The sequence below is a fragment of the Phaethon aethereus genome, assembly GCF_964289735.1.
Source record: "Phaethon aethereus genome assembly, chromosome: 3".
Taxonomy (NCBI): Eukaryota; Metazoa; Chordata; class Aves; order Phaethontiformes; family Phaethontidae; genus Phaethon; species Phaethon aethereus.
The window spans coordinates 33,180,116-33,203,973 of record NC_138576.1 but is presented as its reverse complement, the minus strand read 5'-3'; the positions used below and the strand labels follow the sequence as shown (position 1 = coordinate 33,203,973).

At 34.8% G+C, this 23,858-nt stretch overlaps 1 protein-coding gene across 1 annotated transcript in view; it reads right to left on the bottom strand.

Moving 5' to 3' along the window:
* ADGRB3 (adhesion G protein-coupled receptor B3) overlaps positions 1 to 23,858 on the bottom strand; it is a gene marked incomplete at its 5' end in the record, with an annotated part of 485,010 nt that overhangs the window by 274,629 nt on the left and 186,523 nt on the right. The window contains 5 exons of the mRNA XM_081997317.1: positions 3,569 to 3,733; positions 4,623 to 4,787; positions 8,289 to 8,453; positions 15,257 to 15,418; positions 20,646 to 20,756. Of these exons, the coding sequence (XP_081853443.1) occupies positions 3,569 to 3,733; positions 4,623 to 4,787; positions 8,289 to 8,453; positions 15,257 to 15,418; positions 20,646 to 20,756 (768 nt within the window). The remainder of the gene's footprint in view (positions 1 to 3,568; positions 3,734 to 4,622; positions 4,788 to 8,288; positions 8,454 to 15,256; positions 15,419 to 20,645; positions 20,757 to 23,858) is intronic.

Below are 23,858 nucleotides of genomic sequence, written 5' to 3'. Positions count from 1 at the left end.
CTAAGCACAAACACTCAACAAAGTCAGTGGTTTAGAAGCAGTCTTCCTCTGACATTTAAAGATGATGATGGATGATCTTTAAAGGTCCCTTCCAACCCAAACTATTCTATGATTCTAAGGTAGTCTATTGTTGTTTTCACTAATATTTTGGTCAAAACAATTCCTATATTCTGTTTTCTACCACTGATGATAGGTTTATGAGAAAAATATTGAGGACCTGTTTTGAGTAAAATCTGGGTAAAGCATAAATATTGGAACAGGTACAGAATTATTCTAGAATTAACTATTATGGAATTAAGTATTTCTGGAAACTGATACTATATTATTGGAATCTAAGATATTCTTAAAATTTTTATAAGAACATGGTCTTATTTTTATAAAAATAAATTTACAGAAGTCTTCTCTCCTGAACAATACTGTACTTTGTTCTCAGTTCTCACATCTCTTAGTTTTTACTGACACATTTGATGGGACTTACCTTATTTCTCTTACAAATTTCTCTAAAAGCTCCTGATCAGTTTGCGATGTAACTCCCTTTCAGTCATGGGTTGCAGTTTCTTTTCTTACCTAGCTGTCTCCTTTATTCTTATGGGACAGACCTATTGTTAATTCATCCTGTGTGTTTTCCACAGTGATTCCTGTGTGCCTAGCAGCTTAGCAAATCTAGAAGGTTTTTTCCTTTCTTGTATTTCTTCCCAGTTTTCTGAAGTTATGCTCCACAAAAGGATACTTTGAGTGCAGAGTACTAAATCCTTGACACTGCTGACCTACTGGGAGTGAGATCTAACTTTGTTATATCCCAAATGTCCGAAGAAGCAATGACTGAAGCCAAAATATCTTCAGATCTTTGTTTTTCATTCCCATAATATTACACAATGGAAGGAAACAACCACAGTTTTAAAATTTATAATTGTGAATAGAAATAAATCACAAAGAAAGGTACTCAATATTTGTGCAGAAACCAAGCTGTTTAAGAAACTAACTTTCAGATAATAGTTCTGACCTTGCCTCTCTTAGTGCTGCTTGTATTCAGCTTCTAGGAATGTCTGATGTAATTCAGTCCCTGCCCGAACCATTTGAAGAGAATCACTCATAGACTATGAAGAAAATCTTGTATAAAATTCAGATAATGCAGAAATCAAACTACAAAAAGTCCCATCAAGATTTTTGGTCGGCCAAGTCAACAGTTCTATTTGCAGAGCACCTTAACAGCAGCCAACATAACAGAAAAAGGTTTTATTCTCCTTTTGCTTCCACAGTTTGAAGTCAGCTATAATTTAACTTTCTGTTATAAAGCTTTGGGTGAACAAATGCATGCAGATTCACCCACTTTACAAATACGTTATGCAGATCTAGAGACCTGAGGGTCTGGTCTTACACTAATGGTAAAGCAATGCTAATATAAGAAAAAATTAGCATTTTAGTCTCTTATGTTCCTTAATGACTTACACAAAAAAAGAAACCACCAAGACAAAAACAGCTTTTCTGAACTATTTTAGGGCTATGGAAGAAAAATATACAAATCATAAAATTTGCTTATACTTTGAACAATCATCTCTGTACAGTACTTTTCAATTTTGCGTGGTGTTTATACAATGTAAATCTGTGTATCATTTTATAAAATTTTGGTAAGTTATCCAATGTCTACATTTAAATTTGAGATACTCCAGTAAATGTCAGTCTAGAAACATATAAATTAAATCTGTTATTCATGTATAATCTGCACAAGTATATGTTGTTAAAAGGTTCTTTAGGTTATGGTTCCTATAAGCATACTGATTCTAATCTGGAATTAATCAAGTAAATAAATTTATCAAATAGAAAATAAAGCTCTGTGTGCATTTGACTTGTAAATACATCTGTAAAATATTTTATTAACAGCAGGTGGCAACCTTTGAAAATTGGACTGCAGCAGTATAGTTTTTCTTTTAAATACATAAATGCTAATTATTACAAGAATGGTTTTATAATCAGAGTCTGGTTGATCTGAATGCCTGCTTATTGAGAAGATTCACATTAACCTTCTCTTAGTGCTGTGCTTTGATAGAGGAAGTCGGCATTAACTATGGGAATTTTAATTTGTTTAGGAATCCAATACAAATACTGTTTTATACTGCTTTTCCAATAATGAATGTTTTATTAAAATTAAAGAGATCATTTGAGAAGTAAGTAAAATTTGGTTAACTTCTCCAGTATAGTATTATAACATTATAACTACAAATAGTCCTTTTGTTCTTCAAATGAGATTCGTTGTTCTACTGTACCGCAAACACCTTGAAAACTGTTCTTTGATTGCTGTCAAGGGATAAACATGCTACCTATGAAAATGTGAGCTTGATAACATAAAATTTACATCTGATACATTTCCCATTTCCTGACCCAAAGCCTCCCCATCATTTAAGTCTTTTCTCTGACTAGCAGAGAACATAACCATTGAAATGTCCAGAAGTCAAAGGGATTGCTAAATTGATTTTTGTTGTTTCCTGGCTTGCAGTTCAAGTGAATGGCTAAGACATCCCACACTACTTACACTTTATTTTGTCATCTTACATCTATCCAACAATGCATTCTTTTACTTCAGGACAATGTGTCTTTATAGATAAATATGATCAGGTTCACCAGCTGTTCTTGTTTATTCATCACTTTTGAAGAAGCTCAAAAGTACACTTTTATTAGCTTTCTGTGGGAGAGACTTAAATTTGTTGGGAGGACAAAGTAAAAAGTGCTGCAAACAAATATATTTAAGCGTTATATTAAGACAGAAAAGATGTGCCTTTTTCATTTTAAATTACTTTCCTTTTTATAAAATGTTGCTCATGTATCCATTCATTCTATACAGTACACAAAGGTTCGCTTTTTCCCTTTTTTTTACTGCACTGAAATTTACCCTAAATGTATTACAAAGAAGTCTCTTGTACACGGGGTAAAAAGAATTCCATGATTTACAAAACCACCCTGATATTCTCAGAAACAGTGCATCCAGAGAGAATTTCTCTGGCATATCATAACCACTCCAAATCATAGAATCACAGAATCTTTGCGTTGGAAGGGACCTTCAAAAGTCATCTAGGCCACCCCCCCTGCAATGAGCAGGGACATCTTCAACTAGATCAGGTTGCTGTAGTTGCCCTGTCCAACCTGACCTGGAATTCTTCCAGGGATGGGGCATCTACCACCTCTCTGGGCAACCTGTGCCAGTGTTTCACCACCCTTGGTGTGAAAAATATCTTCCTTACAACTGATCTAAATATACCGTCTTTTAGTTTAAAACCATTACCCCTTGTACTATCACAACAGGCCCAAATAATGTAGGCATCCCTAGGCAATGAAATATTTTTCTGCTAATTTTCTCTACTACTGCTCATATATCCAATACGGCTAGTTGATACCTAGCTACATAGACACAACTCTACTGAGAAAAACAGCAGTGACTTGTCTAAAGCAAGGTCAGATATGGCTCTTTATGGTTATTGCTCTATGGACATTGATCTCGTCTCTTCTAAAGATGACTGTTAAAGAAACTCATACTTTAGTGTAGATAATAAAAATTATTATGTTTGCATCTCACCAGGACACCTCTGTTCACTGCACCTTCTAACTTCCTCTCCGGTTCCTTCACACTGTTGTCCAGTCACAGCAGCACCTTGACAGATCCTTATCCGTCTCTCCCAGCCACCGTCACAGGATTTGGAACAGCCACTCCAATGGCCCCACTGGTTCCACTGGCCATTTGCTGTTTGGAAAAATATAGTTACAGTGGCAACTTAAAGAAGGATATATAGGTTATTTTCTACATGGGTAAGAAAAGAAAGCCCCCCCGATACAACTAACAGTGACAGAGTGGTAGATAGAGGCAAGGGGAAGATGGGGAAGTCTCTGCGTGGCTCCTACATATGGGATTGTTGTCTAAATGACTTGCTTCTTGAGATAAAACAAAAAAAAATTGGTGCACATTAACTTACACTTAGACTGCAAAACAGGCATTGACCCTTTTGTATTTTTTTTTCTGTATACTTGTATAATGCTGTTGTACGGTAATGGTACACACAACATGCGTAACTACCCTTTAAAAAACTAAATTAAAATATTTTTCCATGTGATATTTTAGGAGCTTGATTTTTACATTCTGTGACAGTGCAAATGAGGCTTAAAAGTAGCTATAAATGTAATTTACCCACCCTGGAAGGTTGCTTTTATACTGCCAGTGGATTATTAAGTAGTCTCAACATAAAAGGGAATCAGTTCATAGTTGTTCACTTTCTAGGTCCACAAGACACTTTTCAAGTTTTTTTTAGGCCTCAAACATATCTTTCCAAAATTGTTGAATGTCGTTTAAATGGTGATAAAACCAAAAAGGTGATATGCAACCTGTCATGCAGTCTTTCGAGACATAGTCTTTAGCTTTTTATCTCCAGGTGGCTCACCAAATAAGAGCGAGGCCCTAGGCCTCCCTCTGGAGGCAGCTGCTCTGCCCCCTTGCAGCCCGCTGAAGCCGGTGGCGGCCTGGGGGCCTGCCAGCACACCCCGGGTTTCCAGCTCAGAGCTACTGGCAAGACCAGCCCCTGTGTCTCTCCTGAGGAGGAGAGGTAGAACTGCAGCTCCCCGCGCCAGTCGGTACTCACCGGTGCACTCGGGGTTATAGCACTCCCGGCTCTCGGCCCAGGGCCCTCTGCACTCGGAGCCGCCATGGGCCGCTGCCGTGCACTGCCGGCTCCGCTGCTGTGTGCCGTTGGAGCAGGTCACTGAGCACTGGCTCCACGAGCTCCACTCCTGCCACTGTCCGTCGACTGCCGTGGCAGGCACAAAAGAGATGGACACAGCAGAGTTACCAGCTAAGCCAGGCAGGGCCTCGCGGCTTCCTTCTAGGTAAGGGGGTTTCAACTTAGGCCTGAATGCAGCCCCTCGTACTGGGCTTAGCCTGAAGACGCTTGACTTCTTACAGCAATCAAACACAGAAACCACCATTATCAGCTACTTCAAAATGATATAAAACTGTTTTCCTTTTTCTTCAATTAAAGAATATTTCATCTTGTCTAATTGTACACTCATAAAGAATAAATTATGATTTTGCTCACATACCATATAGTTTGAAAGGCCTTATTAAACACAAGGCCTTATTAAAAAGACTGGTCTTGTCTTTTTAGGCAAAAGTGGAGGCTAATCTTGTATCATGGAAACCCTGACACCTTCAAAGTGATTTATTACAGCTGCAGTGATAACTCAGATGGGTCAGCTTATAAGATTATTGGTCCTGACTGTGAAATTAGGTCTTTAGTTGAATAGGAAAAGGAAAACAGGAGTTACCACTTTGCTTCACATGCAGTCTCTGTTCTCTATGCTTATAATGCTGAATATACTTTTATCAGTCATCCTCCCTGTAACGTAAATGATCCCAGTTCCTCAACATTCTTTTGAGATAAAATGTAGGACAGAAACAGCTCTGCTTCTGTGTTTGCATATTGTATAAGCTTCTTTCTGAATTTGTCAAGTTGACTTTTTAAACAAAATAGATATGGTGACCAGTTCTGTATTTTGTATTAGCCCATACATTTGAGTTGGCATGAATATTCCTATGAGTAAAGGATTAAGACTGTTATTTTTAATTTCAGAAAGCTTCTTGATGTAAATGAAAATATTAAAAACAAAGTAATAAAAAATATAAACCAATTAAGTTTCATACAAGTGAAAAATTATATGGTCTATAATAGTAGGACTTGACAGTATTTTTGAACATGGGTAAACATTGTGAAATGTTTCATTACTGATTGTGCTAATTCAGAATCCTGTGCTCATACAGACTTCAGCAATCATCAGTTCCTCATTGCACCCGCAGTTTCCCAATATAAACTCAAAGTGTAGGTTGTAATACAATTTTGGCTAATAGTCATCCTTGAAAGCCTGGGTTTATAAATACTTTTGACATAGCACCACATCAGAAAATTAGTAACTTCACTTGGCACACTTGCCAACCCATGATTTCAGGATTCTTACAAAGGAGGGTTGGAATAGCAGCTTCCTAATGTGATGGTGTTAATAATTAAAATAGGAAGCACAATCTTTAAGTGAGTGATTTAACATACTGTGTCTGTATGAGTGGTTCAGTGAAATATGGAGGTGAACTATTTTACTGTTGTCTGACAGTAATCACAGAACAGTTCAAAGATACTATCTGTATCTCTAATGCCCAGGATCTCAGCAACCAGTGAATTAAAGGAAGAGAGTTTCTGAGGTTTTTCCCTGAAGTTCTATATTAAATATTCTATGTAATGCCTGATTGTGAACCACTTCTCAATGCAGATGCCTCTCAAGCTATGAAGCTGCACCCTGATAATTTATTCAGCAGAAAATGGAAATCTTTCCAAACATGAAGCTAGTTGCACTCATTAATCATAAAAGCTTTATGTGAAGAGGAAAACATTATGGAAATTACATTTCAATGCACCCTCTTCAGTTTTATTCATTGATATATAGGATTATTTAGGGTAGGAAAGATCGAATCAATTATTATAGTGTCTATGGAGAAAACTCACTCCGTGGCTTCTCATATATTTTTCATACATCTTCCTTCTTTATCTTTAGGAGCAAATAGCATGTGAATTTACTATTTCAGAAATACTGTTAAAAGACTAAAGAATTCACCATGAAGATTCCCCTATAAAACTGAACATTCAAATTACAGCAAATCTTAATATTCAGCAAAAATTTAAACTCTTTCTTTTAAAAATAACCAGTATATAATGTCCTCTGGTAAAAGTCATTTAGGTACAAATGACTGTTCAAAATGCAGAATTCCTAAATAACTGCTTATTTTGACACATAAGGTGTAATAACTTTTGTGATTATTTGCAATACTGAAGTGAACTGAATACATTAATTTCTTCTCTGCTATTTTTATTTGGCATTTCTCTTGTTGTCAACTCTGCTTCATGCTCATATATCATGTTAATTACTTTTGTGTGGGCACATGTAGAATTGCACAGCTGCCAACTTGGCCAAAAAATGGATTAATTCAAAAATTTTGCAGCTGCATTCCAGACTAAAACTTTTCCACAGATTTTGTCCTAAAGTTGGAGTATACTTTGCTGACCAGAAGAAAAGCAAAATTCAGGTTTAATAAAAATGTAAGAAATTTAATTTTCATTCTGCGAGGCACTAAGTTCCACTTTTTGCTTAATTTCTGTTTTCAAATCATCAAACAATCATTTAGTAATGAAATGTCCATCAATCCTTTTCAGGAAGAGCTCCAGTCATGGAGAAGCTACTTCCAGCACTGTTGTGAACTGTGGGTATTCAACAAGGTTACTGCAAGGGTAACCTTCACAGTCAGACAGAACTCATGAAAGAAATTTCTCACACTACAGCTACCTGAAACCTTTTTAATACCTAAATATTACAATGAGTTCAATAACCATAAATTATTATTATATATAATCTTCTTTATGGTTATTGAACTCATTGTAATACTTAGGCATTATATATATATTATATACAGACATGTGTATACATATATACATATATACTTATATATACACATGTTGAAAATTTTGGTCAAAATTAATCATAACCTATGGACAAAAATTTTAAAATCAATTTTGAAATAATAGATCATTTTTTTTAGTTAGTTTCAATTTCAGTGGATGGAAGGTTTAACATGAAGTCCATGCATTGTTTACTTGGTTAGAGGTATTTTTTTTTAGCAGCTAACTCCCAGAAATGAGGCACTTAAAATCCTTACCTTAAGGGCATAACTGGGATTCAAAAAATGCCCTAGTAATTGCGTCAATTGTGTCAGCCTTTCTCTCTGCACACATGTAAATAATATACATTCTAATAAATTAATAACAATTAAAAGTTTATGGTTTCCCAAATATGTTCATTGTATGATGAATAAATAATTACAGTGAACATCTAAGCAAATATAATTCAAATGGATATGGTGGACACAAACTGTGTGACTTCTGAACATGTCCCTTTAAGCCACACTTGGAAAGCTGTTTGCCTTTTGGTTCTCTAAGACTGATCCTGAATCAAGTTTTCCTACACAACATCTCATGCCCTACAGGAAGACTATCTTGAAGAAATTAAAAATTATTTGCTTGTATAGTATCTCGAACAGAGTTACTATCCTGAGTGTATCTTTTAATCACTACAGTCAGAATTATGAACAATATTACCTTGTCTACTCACTTTGCAAAACTTTTTTTTTCCTGTGTGCAAAGGGCAAGAAATCACAAACAACCCACATCGAATGCACTATAACAAAGCAGAGAGTTGCTATATGAGCTCACCAGGGCAGAGTGCAATATTGCAAGGTTTATGTTGTGTTTCAGGTCCATCACATGATCTTCCCCCATACTGGGGAGGTATACATGACCTTGTCCTAGTTCTTTGGCCTCGACCACATGTGAATGAACACAAACTCCAAGGTGACCATTCCTCCCAAACGCCATGTACTGCAACAAACCAAACAGATTTTAACCAGAAAGAGACACACAAGTAACAAAAGGATTTCAAAATAAACAAGATCAATATTTTAAATGGGAATTATTTTGCCAACTTCAGGGAAATCAGTACACAGACAATCTTTAGCATTGTCAAGTAAATCCTGTATAAAATTTAGTTAATTTCAATTTTAAAAGTATATTTTCTCTAAAATGTATTTAATTTTCTCTAATCTTTAAACCACTACCACATTTTCTTTTCTTTCAGTCTTTTAAGAATGATGATTTCCCTTAACAAAAGTTAGTTATGATAACTTTGGTGCCTGACTTGAGATATGTTTAATAACCCTGATTTTCAGGAGACTTGTCTTTGTGAAAATCAGGCATATACTTTATGTATCAAGGCAACTCTAAAAACTTGAAGCAGCTTTCTTTTGAAGATATAGGAATAATTGCAATAATTTTTTACTGTGTCACCACCATAAATTGGGGCTGTTATCTTACAACTGTTTCACTTATTTAAATTCTGGTGGAAACATGGCAGCACGCGTGCTTGACTATCTTCCTCAAAAATTCCAAGACCACATAAGCAAAAGAGATTTGCATTATTTCCTTACATGAACATAGTCATTGATTTAACATACACAGTAATACATGCATGATTCTATCCTAAAAAAATATTCACTCAACAGACTTGAAACACCTTCAGAGTACACAATAAATTACAAACACATACCAATATTTTTATATACAAGTATTTCATAAAATTAATATAAAGAATCACAGAAGATGCATCTTTCTCTACCTTAACTTTTTTCCACTGTAGGAGAAACTAATACACAATATTCATACGAGCTTGTATACTATATGCATTCCCTTTTGAGAAAAAATTGGGGTTAAATTTTCAGAAAGTTCTCTATTATAATTAAACATGTAAGACAATTCTATACATGCATTGGTAAAACAATTCTTTATAAATTGAAAAATACTGCAAAACAAACTTTAGTTATTTTTCTTCTGCTTAAATAAAAGCAGTTACACAGGTTTAAATTAGGCTCTGTGAGAACAGGAATGTAATAATGAGAACTGTAGTAATGCTAGGCATTTAAGAAAAATCCAGAAACTTAGTACCCAGACTAAGCATCACACTCGGTATCACATAACTTTGTGCGTTTCTGCAACCCTGTCTATTTGAAGGCTGTCTAGAGGGTGAAATAGTGTATAACATCTCTGTATCATTGGTAATGTTTCACAACGTTACAGAAGAAATAGATTTTCTGGTTCATCCTCCCTTTTGTTCATCACTGTGAACTTCTGGTATATAGGTTTCCTTTGTCCTGAAGGCATGTATCACCTGCCCGGTTTCTACAAATAAGCCCCTTTTCTTGTAGTGATCAGAATAACATTTCCTGAGGTGAAATTCAGTTGCCAAGGGTGCGGAAGAAGGTTCAGCTCCTTGGCATATTATCACAAAATCATCAGTAAGATCAAGGGGAATTCTGTATGTAGGTAAGTTCTATTGCATTTCATTAAAAGTAAGGAAAATTCTCATTTCATATGCTATGTTGAGATAAAAGTTTGTTAGCTAACTTCTGAGAAATAATAGCTGACAGAAAATATCAGGCTTCATTCAGGGAAGATTTTAACCCACTAGACAACAGCTCAGTTGTTTAAAGGTTTCCAAGTGATCACGTACAAGTGGTCAAAAAGCACAATAATTATTCCACCTTCTACATGGTTAGCTTTATTAAAATTATCTTACTCTAAATATCACGTCAATCTGCATTATATTAGCAGAAAAAAACCTGCACAGGAACATTCCAACTTAATGTTAAAGTGACAGATCTGAGTCTAGTTATTTTAGAAACCTTGATTAACTCTGATATTTTGGTCAAAATGAGGAAACCTAACTCTTCTAAAACTAGTAAATTGATGACTATATCTGCATATAATCCCTCACGTTTTCTCAACAGGTACTATTCTTACACTACTCTGATCCAGCCATATGATCTGAAGATTTTTTTCTCATTGGCAAAATATTAGATTCTGAATACAGACATACCTCTAAGACTCCAAATTTTTTATCATGTGAGAAAGATTAATGAGAAACCAATTTGTCAGATCAGATTCCAAACAGTAGTCGATAATAACAATGATATAATTTCATCTCCTGATACTACAATGGTTGATTAAGATGTTCAGGTTCAACAAGAAAAACTTCAAAAAGTACAAAAGATAGCAAAACAAAATTAATCCAATTTAGAAAAAGATTATTCTGTAAAAAATAATAAATTAAAATGGTCTTGACACTATGTAGACACAGGCTGAGTTTTTTCAGGGTACATATGAGTTTGAGTCTACTGTTTAATTTGGAGTTTTGATTTGATGCTGTCAAAATGCTGTAAGTTAGTGGTCTTCATTTAAAAATGACAAATACAGGTGCTGAGGGGCCCTTTAAAGATACTACCTTGAGCCAAAAGGTTGTATATCTCTTCTGGCAAGAGTGACTGCATGTTAGCAACAACACAGAATAATTCTTTTGTGATTTTGGATCTGAACGTAAGCCAAAACAAAATGTTTCACTTTGGGTGGACTCAAACTTACAGCAGCCTCTCTCTGTTTGTGGTTTAAAGTAAGCTGTGTCTAAAATCATGTTCCATGACAAATTTTAGCTCAGGTAAAAATTTCACAGTACCTTCTTGTATGTATAGACTTGTATATCTGAAACTAGTAAAGTCAAGGATGGAAAAGGCATAACACTAAGAAAACAACCTATGTCAGCAAGCAAATATCAAGGAGAATTAACCTGTTCAATGCATCACAGAAGTGTCCAGTATTATCCAGATCAGCTTTAAAATAACATCTTAATTTAACATTTTTAAACTTTGGGTTTTTTCTTATAATTCATTTATATTTTCTTTCTTTAATACCATTTCCTAAATGCAAAAAACCCCTATAATACTGAATTATAGCCAGATGATCTATGCCAAATTACACCAGATGGAGATCTGGCCCACAGAGGAGTTACTGTTTTCTATAACACAGTTTCAGATGCAAGATTCATTATTTGGGACAAAAATATTCAGATTATTGCCAACTTATCTGTCAAAAACATTGCTAGTACAACGAGTTTGGATTACTGCAGAGCATCTTTCCCTTCACTCTGCCACTCTGTGAACCTAATCATGTTGAAGCAAACACCCACAGCATTCACAATACGCAACTGCTGTGAAGTGGGAGGAGGCGTGAGGCCATGCTGGCCTTCATCCTACAAATGGGAGGATTTTTATTGGGGTTTAAATGCTTTTGATTTCTTCAGCTTTAAACTGAACAGATATTGGAAAGCTATTATGGCCATTGACATCTCATTGTAAGTGGTATCATGGTTTAATATGGCTGAATAACTGCATCTAAGCAGATGCTACATTGAGGGAATTTTTAAAATTAAGTTAGAGGGTTTGTATACATAAATTTAAACTCACTTAAGTGTTGTATTTGCCTTTAGTATAGTTTAAATTGTCCAGCCAAAAATCTTTTTTAAATTTGTAATACATAAACTCAGCAAACTTCCTGACAACTGCCTTCTTAAACCTTCATATTTAAGCCGTACAGCTACTCTACTTCTGCCTTGCCTCTTTCTAATTCTAAACTTAAGTTTTCCTTACTTTTATTTTTTTTCTCTGAAGTGAAGGCCTGAACTTCCAGAGCATAGATTATAACAATAAAGCTACATGAATTAAAAAAGATAAGGCTAATTTCTCTGTAACAATTTTGTTAGTGTACCATGCAGGCACAGAATATATCAAAATGCTCAGCGTTTCAGCAATATGACTAAACTTCATTGATATCGTATGAGATATCAATGAGATACCATATCATGAGGAAATGGGAGAAATGGCCCTGAGAAAAGATGGGAGATAAGTAAAGCAGTCTTAGCATATCATACCAGCCAAAATACAGCTTTTCAGCATACAAATGTTTGAAATGGTTTAGGGTATTCCTGCTCCAGCCATGCTTTGCTTTACCCATAAGCCTGAAAATGCTAAGCTTCAGCTAAATTTTTGTGGTAAAAGTTGTTGAAGGCTATGGAGAAGGAGAAATAGAAACTAGTTGAGATGATCTACAGGCATGGAAATTCCATGTCCTTTCTCCTTGAAGTTTTAGCTGTGTTAGAAATGATCCACTAAGCTTGTGGATAGAAGTATATAGTAGATAGATATAAAAGTATAGTCCAGTAGGCCATTCTGCATACTTCTTTACTTTGAAGGGGCAACTATTTGATTAGGAAACATTATTCCAGCTCTCAAAATACTGCCCCCCCCCCATGTAAACACATACGTATGCCCAAGTAGATTTTTTATTTATAGGTTACAAGGAGAGACTATTGTTATGTTTTTGTATGTTTATTGCTTCTAGTTTACGGTCTCCAATGTAAAATCTTGCTGTGTTAGCAGAGTCCAAAAGCTGTATGGAATGAGTGGTACACAGGCCAGTTCCCATCTATGTATGCATGTTTGGATTTTTTTGTCAAATGTGTGTTTTAATTATACTAGTGTACAAACTATTCATTTGTTATGCATGGACCAGCAATAATCCTGAACTATGCAACTCTCTGAGTCAGGATACTTAATATAATGAGGACAGGTGATATTTAGGCTAATAATTAAAGGGATGTTTGAAAAATTAATGGAGCTGTAACTAGGAAAAAAACATTTCTAAATTGCTAATCTTGCACACTGCCACACAGTAGTGACCCCATAGCCAGAAGGAGATCAACATAAATTAATAAGGTTATCGTAATTATGTGAAACCATATGCAAGATTAAGACCAGAAGACTAATTATTTAGGAAAAGTAACTCAAGATACATGAAGATTATCAGAATAAGCTGTGGTGATCTGAAAAGGAAAATGTCTTGACAGTATCACTGTTAGCCAATGAGAATTGGTAGCCATTGCTCATATCAGGTGTCTGGAAACAAAAGCCATATCCTGAAGTGGAAGTTCAGGTATTAGGAAAGAGACCCTTTTGTAAGCTGAGAAATACAGAACAGTCTTCTTGTGTGAGCATTGTTTAGAAGTTTGCTAGACAATGTGATTTTTAGGAATTAGCTTTTTTCAATTTACTTTGACAGCAAATTAATTACCTTGGCTTTTGCATTACATGGATATTTTTTGTTTTGATATGAAAAGTTCTCATTCCTTACTGGAGAGAATGAAGATAAAATTCTGTAAAATTAGGTGATTTAAATGCCTTTCCTCTTCTTAGGTAATACTAAAGGAGCAAGAAAGCAGGCAGGACTGCATCTCATTGTGAGTGTTGGACCGTGTGTTTTCATGTTCCTACTTAATGCAGTTTCAAAGGAATCTTTAAACTTATCTTTGATGGTTTGGAATGTTTGTTCTTTTCTCCTATAGTTCTTTTTTTTCACTTCTTGTTCTTTTCTCCTATAGTTCTCTTTTTTCACTTCTTATTTTTGTACTTTCAAGTTGAGAGTTCTTTTGCAAGGTATCCCACCTCTGGCAGAATCTAAGCTAGCCTAATTTTTTTAGAAATAACTACCATTTTTGTGTGAAAACACTTCAAGTGATTTGAAGCCCTGCCTGGGGGTTTCTACCCAAAAATATTAGAAAATCCCATGTGAATTGTCTAACTAAAGCACAGTAGTAAAGCATTAGTTGCTGAAAGCAATTCTTATTACAGTGATGGTTTATCTAGATACAATCTTTTAAGTTGCTTTCCATTACAGAGGTTCCCTAAATGCTTATAATGTTGATACACAGACTCTGACGGGATCACATATCCTGACGGATATTTTTCAACACACAGTAACACCGTGAGAGTTTGATTTTACATATTGTTACTCATTGAGATAAAGTCCAGGGGATTCTCTGTGTGTGACAGTTTAGTTGACTTCAAAAATGGAGTGAGTTTCCCCAAAAGCTGAAGATGGCTCACCACCCTCTTGGGATCAAATATTATAAAGACCTGAGGGATTTGTATATCTGAAGGGAAGCATATAATTTTTTTGTGTTTCAGACACTTCCTTTTTGCTTCCCATCCCAGATTAATCAGATCCACAAGTAGAGTCTAAAGAAATGAGATGTGCCCTTTCAGCAACTAACTCGAACATGCCTGTCTCTTCTCCTTAGTGTATAACTACTGCTGAACTCCAACTATGTCCAGATATCTGAGACAAAAGGAGTAGGAAAACTGTGATGCAAGATACTGATGATGTTTACCTTGTGTCAGATGTAAGAGAGCTACTTTTTGTCTGCTCTGTCTTCCTTTGATGGGTAGCTGTTGCCCTTTCTTGCCAGAACAATGTAAAGGAAAGACCATGAAGACATTACCGTGCAGAGAACATTGTCTGGCCCATTGCCTAGAATACAGTATTCTAAATGGTGAAACAATTGCAGTGTTGAATAATATATGTTACCTTAACCCACCCTGTTAATCAGTCTCTGCTTCTTAATGTACCGATGATCTGGATTTCTTCCCTAGTTTGTTTTGTACTCACACTATACCTTCTCTTTTCTGAGTGAAAATCAGATAATATAGACTTTTTTTAAAAATCTGAAACTATCAGGAAAAAAGGGACTCTTGTTCTATACCATGGCTGTTCTGAAAGTAAAAATAACAATCTACATGACAAAATTTCATAGCTGTATAGAATTACACTTCTCTTCTCTAATTGAAATGCCCTTACGAAATTCATGTTAAAAAAATAATAATAATTAAAAAAATAGTTTCAAATTCTTATCATTATACAGTTCAAAAACATCCACAATTTTATTTATTGGCTGCTAACACTACCTGGACAGAGGGCAGTGTTATTGCAAACCCTTGATTCTCTTAAAGGGCCGCTGCAGTGTGTCCCATAAGGTGATACACAAGTTCTGGTTCGCACCTGCGACCCTTGACCACAAGTAACTGAACACGTACTCCACTGGGCCCACTCTTCAACACCAGATTCACCTGTATTCAAGACAACAAACAAACATGAATATAGACATAAGTATTAATGAGACTTTTTTTTTTGCTGAAGCTCATATCGTCTGCTCTTACAGATCAAAGAAAAAAGTGCCACAACAAAATAAATATTTAAAAGTTCATGGAGCAAAGCAGCTGTGAAAATGTGCAATGAACAGAAAATAAAGACACCTACAATGCTGCAGTCACATAACACCTGTCAGAGGGAAACACTTTGATCATTTAGTATCATTTACAACTTTATGAGAACTACTGCCCTTCAACATTTTAGAAACAACATTGCCCTCAGGATGCTAAATGAACATGGACAACTCTTTTTATATAATAACAAAGGATTTATGTTTGATATTCATACTTATTGTTCTAGAATGAAGGCTAGGTAATAGTTTAAGAAACTCTACCAGTTTTTGAAGATGTCCCTGCTCATTGCAGGGGGGTTGGACTAGACGACCTAAAAAGGTCCCTTCCAACCCAAAGATTCTATGATTCTATGATTAAAAAAAAACCAACCAAACAAACCAACCCCCTAATTTCTTATCTTTTGTTCCATGGAGGACAGTCATCTAGCATTTGAGAGAAGTTCCCTTCTTCAAGAGAAGGGCTTTGCTTATGAAATTTTAACCTGAACCGTGGGATGGGAACTTTGGCTTGATCATTTACTGCACAAATCTGCTCCTCGCCTTTGACCTACAGGTGTGCTAAACTCTTGGATGCGCTAGACCTCATTACTGTATATAGTACATGCTACTATGTTCAAAATTGTCAGATGTGATTTATTAATACTGAACATCTGAACAGAGTTGTGTTTTTTCTTATTGTTGAGAGATAGCACATTATATTATTTCTATTTTTTGAAAGCAAGTAATGCATAATGCCTTCTTGCATGGATGTTCAGGAAAGAATGCATAAGTTTAGTTTCCATGAACAGCCGTATACACAGTCCTGGAATTCCTTTCCCAAAGGCATTCATATTCAGAAAACTTGACCCCTTGAGTATTCTCAGAAAGTAAATTCAAAAATTACCTGAATATACCTCACTGAAAAATTTGAGTAATCAACTGTGGATTCATATTCAACTTCTTCCATTAAAATGGCAGTAAAAAATGGCATGCTGAAGCCTCTATTACACCCTTGATTTTTAAACCTAAGTCTTTTTTGAAACAAATGGGAATTTCTGCTTTAAAATTTGTGGCATGGTACAACCTTCAGTCTTGAATATCTTGCTTAAAATTTCAGTTATCTTAATAAACCTCTACTCTTCCAAAAGTTTTTATAGTGGTCACAACTATGGGAATGTCTGCAAACGAGGAAGACTCTGGTGCTACCTTCCAAGAATGTGGCAAATGATATACTATTTCTTGAAACTGTGCTTTTGTAGCAAGCATCTGTCCAAGCTCTTTCTCTTGTTTCCAGAGGCCAAGCATGAAACTTTTGCAAAATGCTTGTCTCTGCTAGTCCTCTAAGAAGCAATTCTACAGTTATTTAATGCTTTTTTTTAAAAAAAAGTATTTCTTATTCAGTAACAAGACAGAATGCTTTATAATTAGCACACAAATCTCTGCTTTTCATAAAATTATATACAGTTCTAACAATTTCTATGAGCAAGGACAAAACTATGATTTTTTTTACACACAAAAATTCACTGAAGTGATTTTTGTAGTAATTTTCTTTGTTAGGTAAAGAAAATGAGAACTTTAACCACTGATTATTGTTTTAACCATTTTTCTGATATGAATTTAGCATTTTGATTAGGTTATTACATGGCTTGGTTTTAGGTTAGATGATATAATACAGTAAATATAGCTAATATCTAGGTAGACAGTGCCATTTATACAATGTGTACTATAAGGCCTATGTACATGGTAAAAATACATGTATTACTCTGGGTTTCTAGACAAATATTTTTTGTCTTTTCCCACGTGTTTGAAGTTTGACTTTGCCTTTGTTAAAATGGTCTAGATGAAAGGACAAACAGCAGAAAAAGTCGAAGCTCTGTTTCTCAAGATGTTCCTCATTATGTAAAGCAGTCATATATACTCAGTGTAAATTATCTATTATCCAACACAGAGGTGGTGACAGTCCATAGCTAATAAAATACATAAATGAAGCATTAAATATTTAAATTTTCAAATATCTTAAAGTGATAAAAAGTTGGTCTTAACCCTTGGAATACAATGAAAAATAGCAATAACATGATACTAAGAAGTGTGATTGTATTAAGTGAATTTCAAAATTAATATTAATTATTAAAAATTCTGAGCATATATGTACTGTCGATTCGCAAAAGGCAGAATCTTTCAACATACTTCAACATAAGTAAAGGACAGAGTGCTTAATCATTGGCTGGAGCAAGATCCTCCACACTAACATGATGTATGGTGCAGAAAGAGTGAAATCAGGGAAAATAAAGAACAAATTTCTCTCACCAGCTACTTTACTTCCTTTCGCACATTAAGATTTTTTTGGTAATTTTTCATTTTTCAGAATATTTTATACTGATGTCAATATATTTATTACTTATTTTAAAATATTTTAAAGGAGGGAAACATCTTTACAGACATATCATGCCATAGCTAACCATTTTTAATTTAAGCAAATAAAGAATGCTTTATTTTCTAGAATAAACCTAGATTGCCTATGTAATCTGCAAATACATCTTCCATTCTTCTCTTCATCTCTTTTCCATTTCTTTTCTGAAATTAAAATTTCAAATGGGCTACTTTTTATTTTCCTTCTAGTTTTCAGTTACTTGAGTACTCTTAAATTTTGATATATATTGTGTTAAACCTACAATCTCAAATTAACTATTGGCAAGGTACCAAGCCCTTATTCTCCCCTGTTGCTCAACATGTAAGAGGAAACATAACTTACTGTATGGAAGGCCTCATTGATCTGTGTAACACTTACCTGTATTACACTCTCTAAATCCCATAACACCTAAGGGAAGGATCAGTCCAAACACATAAAATGACAAATATAGGACAATAAATTATTCACGCAATATTTTTTTTAAATAAAATGGTTTACTGCCTCATATCACTCACAAACAAACAGGAAAATGCATATTTTAATACCACAATTTAAACCTCTTCCATTCCCAGCAAAATTTCATGGATTAAGTCCACTATTCTAACAGTATTAAATGCTTTCCATAAATCTTTTCCAGGACAATTCTCTATTCCTGTCTCTCTGCCCTTTTAAACCATACAAATATTTTGTTGCACTTTTGCATCTGCTTTATTATTACACAAAATAAAATATTAAACAGGCTTAAAATATAAGAAACCTCATAAACTCAATAACCATTTACTTTAAAGGCTATTAGACTTAGTACAGGGTAAATTAATGAGATAGATATGTTAGAAGTAACCTTATGAATCAGTTTAAGTAGATAACACATTAATTATATCACAAGAAAAAAATGCATTAGAGGTGAAGAAAATATGCAATGATCACTACAAAGTAAAATCAAAATGAAGAATAGATGAAAATTAGTAAGTACGTCCAAAAAGAGTGCAGTATTACTTAAAATGTGTTAACCTACAGTATGTGAAATATAGATCTTCTCAAAGTTGGGCATGTAAATTTATATGCTATGTTGATACCTCTCACATGCTTTCAGAACAGGACCTTGAAAACCAAGCCTGTATAATTTTAAACGTTCATCTCCCACTCCACACACACAATCTATCAGAAGGTAATGGTATAAGTGCTGCATTTATAATGCAGTTCTCTAACAACCATAATAGATGCACTGCAATGCATGACTAGAAATTATCAAATACAAATTTTACCTGAAAATATGAAAGCTGTAGGGATTTATATGAGGATATAAAACAGATCATCTTACTTATTTTTTGGAGTAATTGTATGAATTCAAGAAGCAGCATAAAAGCAATGATGTTATTCTATGTAGTAAGCAACTAACATTGTAAGTCTGAGCTAGGTACGTAAGTAATAAGTTCTACTTGCCTAAACGAAAACTGCATGGAGACCAAAAGGGTTCTAGGCTCCCTTCTACTACATTTGCTTACAGTAGTATCAACTGGGAGTTAGCCATAAAAGCAGTTCTATAGATTAATAGGAGGGAAACAGACTTTCTCCCCTTCTAAATTATTTACCAAACACATCTACACTGATCGGCTATACAGGTATTTAGATTACTTAATATATCGATTCCTGCAAATCTGTTAAGTAAAGCACCCTATTACTAAGGAAGTCAACATGCAACATAACTAGAAGCAATTACAGTTCTTTTACTAAAATGAATATAAACTGGAAGCATTATGTATGACTGATGCAGGCATATTTTCTAGGTTAGTATCTATGGAATACAGAGTAAGTTGTTCCAAATCCATACAATAATTATGGGGTACAAGGCTTTCAATGCAGTATCTTACTGGAATGGAATCTGTAGGGAATCACTGAAGATTAGATTTTACCAACAGATACACAGATCATTACTGATGTCAAAATGGGCAGTAGTTTTGGTGTTTGAGAGCTTAATTCAACTCACCACTGAAATTCCATCACTGACCTCAAAGGCAGCTGTGGTAACTGTTGGTAAACAGGCTTCTTTTTCTTAAATTATTTCAGCTCTACATTTGTAATATCATTTTGCTATCTGTATCTAAAGAAGATGAAGTTGCTCAAACAAAATTAGAAAATAAGTTTTAAATGAAAAACTGTTAGATAATTTGCACATCCAATTAAAAACTACTTACGGCCAATTTCATTTAGCAATTACAAATCTGGAAACTAGAGAATAGAGCGTTGTGCTGGGCCAAAGATACTAAAATCTGAATGTATGCACATTAAAGTCACCCTAGTAATTAATTAATTTGATAAATGCCTAAAGCTGGGATTAGACCTCAGTCTATTTATAAAGAAATTCTGAAGCATGTTCTTAACATCTTCTTTGAAAAAAAGTTAAGGTCCTGTGTGTTGTACGTGTGAGGCTGCTTTTACTCCTAAAGAAATTAATGCTTACACTAAATGATTCTGCATCCACATTCACAGTGCATGTTTTTGTATGATCTACCTAATTCTCAGCTACTTTATTTATGGACTTTAACTGGTGAAAAAAAAAAAATGATTCAAAAAAAGTATCAGCTTAGAAAACTGACAAATATGCAGCAAAAGATTATGGAAACATGCAGTGGTTTTGCTAAAATTAACAACAGTAAATAGAAAAATGTAACTGATGTATTACCAGTTTGTGCCATAAATTTAGCAGCATCAGCTTGTTCCTGAGGGACCCTTTTCTCATGAACAGATCGAGGTCGCTGACTTTTAATTGTATGATCTCCCATCATTCCAAATTCTAAAGACAGAATAAAGGTTTATGAAAGCTTGTGTGTAGACATTTCTCAAAAGTCACATACTGTCTCATGCAATATGTTCCTAAACATACCTGGAAGTTGCTGGTAAGAGTCAGGCAAGTGATCATGGCAGTTAACATCAACTTAACTTTGCTACGCTCAGCTTTTAATAAAAACTTTGTGTCTGCAGATTCTCAAACATTATTTTATCATATGAACCAACATTCAATGTAGTGACACATACTATAAATCAGCTGTATGACATGGGAGAAAAACAATTATTCAAATGCAGACATTTTATTCCTATATTTAGAATCAGTGCAAACCACACCAGAAAATGATTGTGACAGTGTTAGACATTCCTGTTCTACGGCAGAGCCTGCTGCTCCTCCAGAGGACTTCTATTTCTGCACTCATCTTTCAGGCTGATGAAGCCATCAACAGATATAATGAGTCATCTTTGGGAATGGTGGCAGTGTGAAATAATAATAATTTAGCCAAAGAACTGCTTAATTTTTAGGCTGAATCCAGCAGAACAAGAACTGTTTCCTTTCTGAAACCTCTCAGGTATAAAGGCCATAGGTTATATCTTGCCCCCAGTATTTAGAAAGAAGTCCCCATTGTTTTTAATAGGGAAATCTACAAAAAAATCAATGATGTCCAGGGACAGACTGTGGGAGACTTTTTATTTTTGATCCTATCGCTTCTGTCATTTTCCCTCTCTGGTCCTGTGCAAACCTCCTAACCTTCTACCTCAGAGGCTGTTTTTCCTTTCTGTGATGAGATGTGGAGGGTCCTTTGCACTTAGCGGGGGACTGCTGCATCTTCAGCACAGTTCCTTCTGGTCCCCAGGCGCACACAGCTCTCGGCAGCTTGGTGCTAAATATCGAGTTTCTGTTGGGACTGTAATACAGGAAACGTGTGCCGGGAACTGTGGGTTAAAATGGAAACTACTTCAACTACAACCACATGAAGTTTCTGATGAGGCAGAAGGTGTTTGAAGCACTAGGAATATAAACAGTACAAAATACCTTTCTGCTGGATGGTTACCTTGCTAAAGCAAAATTCAAAATTCTCCCCATTTTTTTAAAGTCATGAAGATAATGAAACTTACCTTCCTGCCTCAAAAGATGCAAAACATTATATAAGATGTAAATACTGCTAATAAATATTATCTGCAAACGCGTTGTTTTGATAAATCATTAAAGTAAACATATTTAAATTTCTATTTAGAGTAGAGAAATAATAAAAGGCAAATATATTTTTAGGGGGTCAATCAGCAGAACTTTTTTTTCCTTTCTAGTAAATTATTAATATATTTCACCAAATTAGTGTTTCTTTTTGTAAATATTCATTAATGGCACCACTTAAAATATAAATTTAATTATTCATTTGAGAACAGCAATGCAGATTGCATCTAAAGAGAATATTTGAAAATCTAATTAATAAAATATATTTTGAGAATTAAACATTCAACATTTTAATACATCCCAGAAATACATATAAAAAATAATTAAATTTTATATATATACATACATATATATGGGCATATGTATGTGTATACATACATGTGTGTTTTAAAATATTAGGAATATATTTTTAGAAAATACAGCTCTTTTACAGCTCCTCTGATTTAAGATGACTTTTTATTCTTTGGGAAATCTTTTACTGTAATTAAAGTTTTTCGATCAACATTTTACTGCAAATTAAGATTAGAATGATACTTTTACAATTTTTACAAGGTGCAGTACAGGTGACCATTTAAACTGTAATTAACAACATGGTGAAGGACAAGAGACTTTATATAGCTTTTCCCCTGAGGAGACTGTGAAAGCAAGGTGTGTTTGCTCTGAATTTGCTGCCCACACGCTGCCTGCTTCTCAGGCAGTTTGGAAGATATGGCACCATTCTTGCAGAAGACTTAATTCTGTGTTTTAAGTTACAAGCAGAGTGCAATAATGGGAGACCTTTGCTAGAGGAAGGCTTTCCAGAGGCATACAGGGAGGTGGTGAATGCTCCGGTCCCAGTCCTGCAGCATCCCGTGCTGGGCGCAGGCACATGCCGTGTCCTGCAGGACAGAGACCACTGGTGAAGAGGCAAAGGAAAGGCTGGGAGATCAGTTTTCAGGGTTGTGGCTCATACCCAGTGTAGCTCCATTCACAACGATGGAGTTACTCACAAATACCACCAAGCAAAATAAAATACAAATCATTGGTGCAGGATCTAATCATGCCTTGACTTTTTCATTTTTCCACTTGGCAACAACACTTTTTAATTTACACATTCAGTTCACTTCAACTATTGCTGATGGTCTTTGAGATGCACTTTTCAACTAATCTCCCTTTGGTATATTAAGCATTTATACAGTAAATATATAAATAGATATTAAAGATAAGTGTTTCATAGCAAAGATAAAAATATTTCTTTATAAGTTTTCTCAAAAAATTGAACCAGACTTATTCAGTGCTCTCATTTTCATGTTCAGCTGAAGTATTTAACCAAACGCTGCATGAGAAAAAAAACTGTAACAGGAAATGCAGTGTACTGGCATGGGTGAGGACTTTAAGGCCTTATTAAAATTCATGCCTCATAAGAAAAGAAAAATAGGGTCAAGTACATTTTTGTAATGGGATCAGAAGTGTCCGGTTTCTGCGTACAAGTACAGTGCTCTCAAAATTGTTTAATCTAGGAAGGTCAACAGTAATACATTTTTATGAAGCATTTTAGAATAAAATATCTTACTTAAGTTTACTGCCATAGTTTACAATAAATACTAAATAGAATAAAACATTCCTCCATCTTCAGATCCCAGATAAATAACAAATGTAGAAGATGAACCAGTTATGCATTTGTTTTCCCTCAATATTTCACAGAGGAGAAGTATTTAAATGCTTTCTGGTCTGGGAAAGCATTTTAATCGAAATCAGACTTGAAGTATGACTAAATGGCATGGTAATTTCAAGGACCTGATTGTGTGAGAAAGGTGATAGGAACCATCTTACCCTAGACAGTATCTGGCATAGAGGTGCAAGGTCAAGTCAGCCTGATTCAAGACCTAATGTCTGGAATGTAACACTGGATGTTTGAATTGAGATTCTAAGTAA